Source organism: Littorina saxatilis, unplaced genomic scaffold (genome assembly GCF_037325665.1).
Source record: "Littorina saxatilis isolate snail1 unplaced genomic scaffold, US_GU_Lsax_2.0 scaffold_735, whole genome shotgun sequence".
NCBI lineage: Eukaryota > Metazoa > Mollusca > Gastropoda > Littorinimorpha > Littorinidae > Littorina > Littorina saxatilis.
In genome coordinates, this window is record NW_027126441.1 from 57501 (window position 1) to 66527 (window position 9027).

The 9027-nt window shown below is 42.3% G+C and overlaps 1 protein-coding gene across 3 annotated transcripts in view; it reads left to right on the plus strand.

Annotated features, from left to right (window-relative positions):
- The window catches only part of LOC138954870 (serine/threonine-protein kinase Sgk1-like), a gene marked incomplete at its 3' end in the record, with an annotated part of 14242 nt that extends 9323 nt beyond the window's left edge, over window positions 1-4919 (plus strand). For all 3 annotated transcript variants that reach the window (XM_070326628.1, XM_070326630.1, XM_070326629.1), the window contains 1 exon segment: window positions 4867-4919. In XM_070326628.1, the coding sequence (XP_070182729.1) occupies window positions 4867-4919 (53 nt within the window).
- Window positions 4920-9027: the final 4108 nt, after the last annotated feature.

Consider the following 9027-nt stretch of genomic DNA (forward strand, 5'->3'; position numbering starts at 1 on the left):
AAAGTGTTCAAAATTTGGTACAGAATTGTGTTCAAAATTTGGTACAGAATTGTCTTCAAAATGTGTTCAGTTCTCTTCAGAGGGCAGTTGCTTTTAGTTCTGGGAAAGAAGTTGTGTCTTATCCTGTGAGTCCTTATGATAATTTAATAATCTGGTTATTTCCAGGGCGGGGATATAGCTCAGTCGGTAGCGCGCTGGATTTGTATTCAGTTGGCCGCTGTCAGCGTGAGTTCGATCCCAGGTTCGGCGGAAATTTATTTCACAAAGTCAACTTTGTGTGCAGACTCTCTTCGGTGTCCGAACCTCCCCCCGTGTACACTACATTGGGTGTGCACGTTAAAGATCCCACGATTGACAAAAGGGTCTTTCCTGGCAAAATTGCTTAGGCACAGTTAATAATTGTCTACCATACCCGTGTGACTTGGAATAATAGGCCGTGAAAGGTAAATATGCGCCGAAATATGCGTATAAAATTTCATCTCACACGGCATCACTGCAAAGCGCCTAGAACTGTACCCACGGAATATGCGCGATATAAGACTCATTGATTGATTGATTTCCATAGCGCAAGCGCCTTGCAAAACTATTAAAAAACACACACAAGTCCTTTTCAAATTTAACACGGAAATATATGTGCTTTGAGGATGCTGGTTTTGTTTTCGTCTGTCCTATTCGCATTTGAGACACTTGTAAAACCTCATCAGAAGGCCAGTCACAAAAGTCCATATTTTGTCGTCTTTCGTGCTCAGAATTCAGATTGAAATTGTGCCATGAGATGTCCTCTGAAACCTAAGCGAACAGAATAACAATACATGCTTCCTATGTCAGACCATAGTTGCACACCCAGACCACGGTTTAAAAACGTGAACATGTTCAGTTTGTGATGAATGCAAAAGCGGAAAAGAAGAAGTAACATCGTTGACAGAAATATCCCAAACCTTGCACTCGTATGTGAAAGAGAAGAAAAGAGAAATTGCACATTATGCAACGTGAAAAAATGCACATTATGCGGCACGGTGATTCAGGCTTGAATTACAGCCGAGCTAAAGTATGGGAGGGCATTTTAACTATGACAGGAAGCACGAACTGAAAGGACGACCTTGCGACTGTAACATTGAATGACAGAAGAATGCTGTATATATAAAGGTGCAGATTTATGGAGCGTGATCATGAAAGCTTCACAAGAAGCAGGGTTGAAATGTGCAGGATTTTCGTTTATAATATTTCGGTTTATAATGTGTAGTGTAACGGAAAGGGATTGAAAACAAAACTGATAACGTAACATTAAAAGCACACGCACGCACGCACGCACGCGCGCGCACACATACACATACGCACGCACGCACGCACGCGCACACACACACACACACAATTACACACACACAATTACACACACACACACACACACACACACACACATACACACACACACACACACAAAAAAAAAGGGGGAGGGGGATATATTTTGTGGATTATGCAGCGTCATCGGGAAGTCACCATAGCTCAAATAATCGCGCCACGTATGTGACCCGATGACGTGACAAAAAATGTCGAGAATAAAGTTTGTCTGGGTGACTTCGTCATAATTATATCAGCAGTTCAACATACTCGTAGGCTGCGAATGTATCGGTATCGTATGTCATTAAACCATCTTGTAAATCACTCTGCAACTGTCCAGACCTTTACGTGGGATATATATGCCAACGATGATTGATGATGCAAAGGTTGTGTTCGGACACATGTACCAACGATTTATCTCCAGCCTGACTGCACTCATTGGGGAGTGAGAAATGTTTGCTGAATTTATCCCAAAACAGATAAGACTGCTAACGTTCCATAGTCCAGAATTTAAAAAAAAAAGGTTATTCGTTGAAACGTTTAGTTTGTGACAAAACCAGACATTCGCCCGTACATCGAACTAATGGTGTTTATGAATTTGAAAGAAAAATGGCTTTGATGGTCGTAAGCTTTAGCTGAATTAGTTTTATAACGGACACAGACGTGAAGCTGAGATAAGCCAATCAATTCAGAATTTTTTTTTATTTTTTTTTTACAGAAAGCAGCCAGACTGCATGTTGAATTCTGGTATGTGTCTCAGTGGAAGGACGCTCTTATCCTATGTAAAAGCCTGGATTTTGACAAATCTGTTTACAGGGTTTACACGGTGGATTACACGGCAAGGGAGATCACTTTTCAAGAGGATCTGGTAAAATTCAAGAACAATGTCCCAAATCAACTCTCCCGGTCCGTCAACAGTCTTTCATTTGGTTATGTCCCTTGAACATGCATTTTTAATTTACGGAAACATGGGTGCAACTCTGCCGGCTACACGCCGGCAGCCGGTTTTTGGTTTCATCGCCTGCCGATGTTTTTGTTCCAGGAGAGGTTTTTTTTGGCATTTTAAATACTAAAAAAGCTGGACCCCAACTTTTGCCGGTTTTTGGAATTTTCCAGGTTGCACCCATGCGGAAAGAATCGAATATATTCAAAGTCAAAATCATCGCTTTCCACCACGATTGTGTCTCAATTTGACACTATCACGGTTCTCTCTCAGTGTCTGTTTAATCAAGATTAATACCTTGCAATTAGCTTTCATGATTGTGTTAAATGAGGATCGTGTAACTGTAAAACGGAGTAAAAAAAATAAAAAAAATAAATAAAAAAAAATTAAGGCGTATAAAGGTGTTTGAGCCACAGTTCAATGGGAAGAAGAGGCATGTCGCGTGTCAACAACGGGTGGAGTTCGTACTCTGGCGGACACGAGGCTTTGACGTCATTGTGACGTCAGCTGTTTGTTTTCTTCGGCGAGAGGTGTTTGTATAGCTGAATGGGGGATTAGTTTATGTATGTTTGTACTGTGTGTGTGTGTGTGTGTGTGTGTGTGTGTGTGTGTGTGTGTGTGTAATGGCGTACCTGTACTTAATAAAGAATTCTTAAGTAGATTTTTGAAAGCGCGTGTGTGTGTGTGTGTGTGTGTCGGCCTTGTGTGTGTTTTGTGTGTGTCTGTGTCTGTGTGCCGGTGTGTGTCTGTGTCTGTGTGCCGGTGTGTGTCTGTGTCTGTGTGCCGGTGTGTGTCTGTGTCTGTATCTGTGTGTAAGAGTGTGTGCGTGTGCGTGCGTGCGTGTGTTTGTGTGTGCTTGCTTAGTGCGTGCATGCGCGTGTGCGTACATTGTAGAGAATTTGCGTCAATGTGTGTGTGTGTGTGCGGGTGTGACTGTACCCATTGTCAACAGTAGGTGAAGGGGTATAGCCAAGAGTCCACAAGTCAGCCGCTTGAAAGGCAAATTGACATTGTCACATTCTCCCGTTTCTGAGAAAGAGGATGACTAATCGTCACTGCCTTACACTTGTTGTCACGCAAATATGTCCGGCTTTGACTTCGTCACAGAGGGTATACGGTTGGAGCAAAAGAGGGAAGAGGGGAGGGATTTAATTAGACAATGATTTGTTAAAAGAAATCATCGAACGCAGAAGAAGAAGAAGAAGTTAAAAGAAAAATAAAGAGAGAAAGAGATATATGTAGTTGCAGCCAATTGCGAGAAGAATATAGACAAGGGACAGTCATTGTTAAGCAGTTTAAGCCTGTCCTTAACTGGACGAAGTCGACTTCGCGAAGCTGGCCACTCGGTAAAAACGACTTCGCGAAGTCTGCGTAGTCAACTTTTGGGTCAATTAAGGACAGGCTTTAGGGAGGGAGAGAGAGAGAGCGAGCGAGCGAGAGAAAGACAGAGAGATGAAGAGGGGAGGGGTAAGACAGACAGACAGACAGACAGACAGAACGATAGAGACCCATACAGACAGACAGACAGAACGATAGAGACCCATACAGACAGACAGACAGAACGATAGAGACCCATCACCATTACTTCAATTGAAAGTGAGACTCAAAAAGATAAGAAAATCAGAATAGATTGTCAAGCCAAACAAGAGAAACCAATTGGAATTCCTGAGCAATCAGATAGCGTTTCACATTTTTCGGAGGGGTCATTCAGTGACCATTTGTAGTATCAGAGTCGTAGTTGAAAGTATTTCGGTTAAGACATGTCACATTACAGTTTAGATTACAAAAATGAAACTTTAAAATGCGAGTGTAGCGCGCAGCCTGCGTCTTAGCTTACAGCTCATGTTACAAACGAGTAATCCGAGCTTCTCCTCGGCTTAACGTAATTAAACTGGATTTTCATCAAAAAGTATACCAACATATTAGCAAACAAAAACAACAACAAGACTTAAATATCTGTCCTTGAGGGTTGTTTTGGACCATGTTTAGTGCGATCAGGGGGTGTCTGCTTTATTTAGATGGACATTTAAAGTGTGTTTTTATAAACACTTTTCAGGAACAGAAAGCTATTTAGGAAGGCACTGGCCGATTTAAACTGAACTTGATCACTAAGTGTAAAATGAGGAGAAGGGGGGGGGGGGGGGGGGGGCATGTCTCCAGAAGTATTAGGATATAAATGAGTGTTTTCGACACATTTGATTTTGTGCAACACCTTTTCAGGAACAGGAAGCTATTTTTAGGAGGCCATCATTAGTTGGCCGAATTAGTGTGAGAAGAGGAGAAGCAGGGAAGGAAGAGGGGGGGGGGGGGTATCATTGGAAGTTATAGGGTGTTTGTATATAAATAAGCGTTTTGAACAGCTTTACATCAGTTGTCAACTGCCAGTATTGGCACTTGTAGTTGCAGGTTCTGTTTTGAACGTGCGAGGGGTGGTTACGTTTTGGTGAGATTGTATGTATGTATGTATGTATGCTTGTGTTTTACATTCAAGTTGTCTGCGTTATGTTCTGTATGCTTGCTGGGGTGAAAGACCAGCAATCACCCTGTCCTGAGATGAAAGTTAACGTTCGCTCTTCTCTTTTCAGAACGGGACAAAGGATTCACTCCCCATCAACTTGGGCCCCACTGAGAAAACCAGGTAAGGACATTGACATCTCTAACACCCCCCCCCCCCCCGGGGCCCCAATCTCACCTGCCATTTAAATTTTTTTTTAATTTTTTTTATTTTTTACCTCAGTTGCATGTTTTGTTTGTCAATGTCGTTCCACAAATAGTATTTTTACCCCGTAAATTGTTCGTATGCTTTGTTCTCTCCTTTGTCTGCATGGTTGTATTTTGCAACTCGCTCGGAGGTTGGTTAATTGGTGCCTTCGACCTTGTTCCTTTATATGCCTAGCCAATATTACATCGCTTATCTACCTCTCAATAGTTCCAGAGAGACTAAGTGGCTCGGACTCGCAGAGGGCAATCTGAGTCTATAAAGTGGGGAGAGAGAGAGAGAGAGAGAGAGAGAGAGAGAGAGAGAGAGAGAGAGAGAGAGAGAGAGAGAGAGAGAGAGAGAGAGAGAGAGAGAGAGAGAGAGAGAAAAAGAGAAATAGAAAGTGAAAGAGAGAGAAAGTGAAAGAGAGAGAGAGTGAGTGAGTGAAAGAGAGAGAAGAAGAGAGGGAGAGACAGACAGACAGAGAGAGAAAAAGAGAGAACAGAGAGAGAGAGCATGAGAGAGAGAGAGAGAGAGAGAGAGAGAGAGAGAGAGAGAGAGAGAGAGAGAGAGAGAGAGAGAGAGAGAGAAAGAGAGAAAAAAAGCGGTAGTGACCGGGGGTGTAGAATTTAGATTTTCTTCCTGTTTCTGATTGCCTCGGAGAAAATCGAATTCCGTTTTTGGATTGATTACATCTCCCCAAGAGTGCAAGGAGCCGCTAGCAGACCAGATTCGAACCAGAAATTGCCACACGCTATATGCCCTGAGGGAATGTAGTAAAGACGGCGGCAAGATTCATTTTATTACGGACCAAAAAACAACTGTCGTTTATGGAGTGTGGGAGGTGGTGGGATGGGTGTTTGGGTGGGGTGGGTCGAGTTGGCTGGGCGGTGAAAATGTTACCTTGGCATTTGTGTGTTTGTGTGTGTGTGTGTGTGTGTGTGTGTGTGTGTGTGTGTGTGTGTGTGTGTGTGTGTGTGTGTGTGTGTGTGTGTGTGTGTTTTAATCGAATACCAAACGCAAACTTGGCATTTGACGTATTTTCAATGGAAGGTAAAAGGCAAGAAAATGGGCAAAAGAGATTCACGTCATTACACATACATAAAAAAAACAATGTTCGTTTGGTAGCCTTGGCATTTGAGGTATTTAAATCGAAGGTCAAAGGCAAGTGTATGAACAAAACGATTCAGATTATTACACACGTACACCCACACAAAACAATGATCGTTTGTGGAGGGAAGTCGGAGGAAGGGTTAGGTCGAAGGAGGGGGTAACGTAACTGGCATTTAAGATATTTCAAATCGAATTTAGAAGGCACAAGACAGCCTCCTAGCGGATACCAAAAAAATGAGTGCATTAAAGATTTGCTGAGATGCAGGATGTGGGGGGGGGGGGGGGGCAACTGTCGTTAGGAAAAGGGGAGAGACAGAGGGCAAAAGATGGGGGGGGGGGGGGGGGACTTAAACGCATGTGGGACATTTTGATCGAATTGCGGTGGAAAACTGAAAAGAATCTTCTGCACAGCACGAGCAAATTTACTAGTTTAGCGTCACAAGCACTGTCTTGCTTTTTTTTTTTGTCGGATGGAGGCATCGAACTCGTGTGTAGCAAATAGTTATAGTGTTTGGAAGAAAAGGACAATTTTTGTTTCTTCAAAGGACAGATGATTTAATCTGTTCGTAAGGGGTTAGAAATGTTAGATTGAGGACAAAATAGAGCTACATTCAGGGGGGAATCAGAAACATACAAACAAGATGCCGATAAAACGTGGCGCAGTGTGTTTACAATTTGGCTCCAGTACATAGATTGGGTTTTGGAATACAAAATCTAAGAAAAACATAAAAGGGAATAACATGTCGTAAAACTCAGAATAGAATAGAATAGAAATAGAATAGAATAGAAATAGAATAGAATAGAAAATCGTGTTCAAGGAGGGACTAATTTTGCCAAACCTTATATCACACAAAATGTAGAAAATGTTATCAGTTTTCCTTAAACCTGATGTAAGAGAAGAACGGAAAATATTTACGCATGAGGAGTGGTGCTTACAGCTTCAAAATGATTTTCCAAACCAGACATGAACACCGAAAGAGGTTCAGTAGGAGGAATTTCAACAAAAGGAGGAAGACTCTCATTCCTGAGAAGTGTTTGTTAGACCTGAATAAATTACAATTTCCGAGAAATGTAAAAATACTGCAAAACAGATTCAATCTTAAACGGTTATCAATGTCAACGTGAGTTCATAAAGAAAAAGGAAGTGACGCCATCTTGACATGTATTGCACCCAGCTGGTGATCGATCAAATAAGGTTGGTTTTTTTTTCGAAGGGGGGGGGGGGGGGTAGGGTTGGCGAGTGTAGGTTCGGGGGTGGGTGGGGGGAGGGGGGGAGGTCGGGGGGGGCGGATGAAGGAAAAAAAGCCAAAGTGCAGGGTGTTTGTTCATGGTGGTAGTTGGGGGCCTGAAAAGGATAAGAGTGTTGTTGATGTGTGTGCGTTTGTTGTTTTTATTTTTATTTGTTAATTCTTTGTTTCGATGGGGGAGGCGGTAAATACGCAACTACCAGCTTGTATAATAATAGCTTTACAACACCAAACAAAAGAGAGATTGCCGAGACTTAAAAAGCTAAACCCAATTACCATGGAATTCCTCAGTATGCAACAGCGGCATGCAAAATCGACCAACAACACTGAAGCCGGCCGGCAGATTGTCAATTCTTATAATGCAGTCAAGGCCAATGAGATATAGCCTTGGTTAACGCTATTTGGACAAGCATGTTGGCTTGGCTGTAAAATATGGCATACTCTCTGTTTGGTTCTTATTTTTGAGTTCTTTCTTTCTTTCTTTCTTTCTTTATTTGGTGTTTAACGTCGTTTTCAACCAATTTTTGAGTTCGATAAAGATGAAATTGTGAGGTGGAGAATGTAAAAGGGGTCAGTCAAGCCTTTAAAACATCGGGCGAAGTCGACTTCGCGAAGTATACTTCACGAAGCTCGCTGCACTAAGCTTTGCGACTGAATTTTCGGTAAAAATAGTTCGAAACGAACGGCCATGGTCGGTGCTCAGGCCAGTCAGTACTAGTGACCTCTGCGACCAGTTCTCTCAAATCTCGTAACCGATGAGACTTTGTGACCTACAACGGGAGTTATTTCCCCTAGGCTAAATACATCCGCAGTTTTCCTTTGCTGGCTATTTTTACTTACCCTGACAGGGCCTGTAAATGATCATGACTGGGGCATGGGAGCGGTCGATGGGATTTGTGTTCGTCCGTGATGTGACGTGACCTCTTCTGACCTTGTTATTTATTGTTCGTGACACTGCGAAAATCGGAATGAGATATATGCATAACTGCTGAGGGCCCTCCTTGCTATTTTTGTTCAACTTGGAAATGAGATCTATGGTTGATTAATATATTATATAACGATTTAGGAAAGTTCCCTTGTTGCATAGTTTTGCATAACGCTTTTGAAGCTGCTTCACTTAAAGCAGGTAAATTCACAGGTTCTGTGGATGTGTCCCCATGCAGTTAAGTGAAAGATAGACTGATATCTTACAACATTCACAGGATGGGACCACTCCAAATGAAGCCTTCCCAAAGTGTGTGTAAGCCTTTTGAATACCAACAGAATAAATCCAGCGACAAACGATCGAGATTCGTTCTGACGTGTTATATATCGTAGCAAGTTCTTAACCCCTTCCACTGTAAATTAGTTTTTGCTGAACAGTTTTCCATGGTGTCATGCAAGAATGGCTCGAGGGTATTGTTCTCCAGTCCCGATGTCCTACACATTTTGCTTTACAAACCTGCATGGCATCAGTAATGACTTAATGCTTTATTCCCATTCCCCATGTTCATAGATGATGTTCGGAAATAACTCTGTCAAGTTTTCATAGTTTGTGGAAGAGCCGTTACTTTCCGTTGTTTTCATATAGACACGGAGGCTCAGTGTTTCTATGAAAAAACAAGAGAAAGCAACTCTTCCACTACCCATGCTACGCGACAGAGTTATTTTCGGAATTAAGTTTTGTTTTGCTAAGTACAAGAATTGAC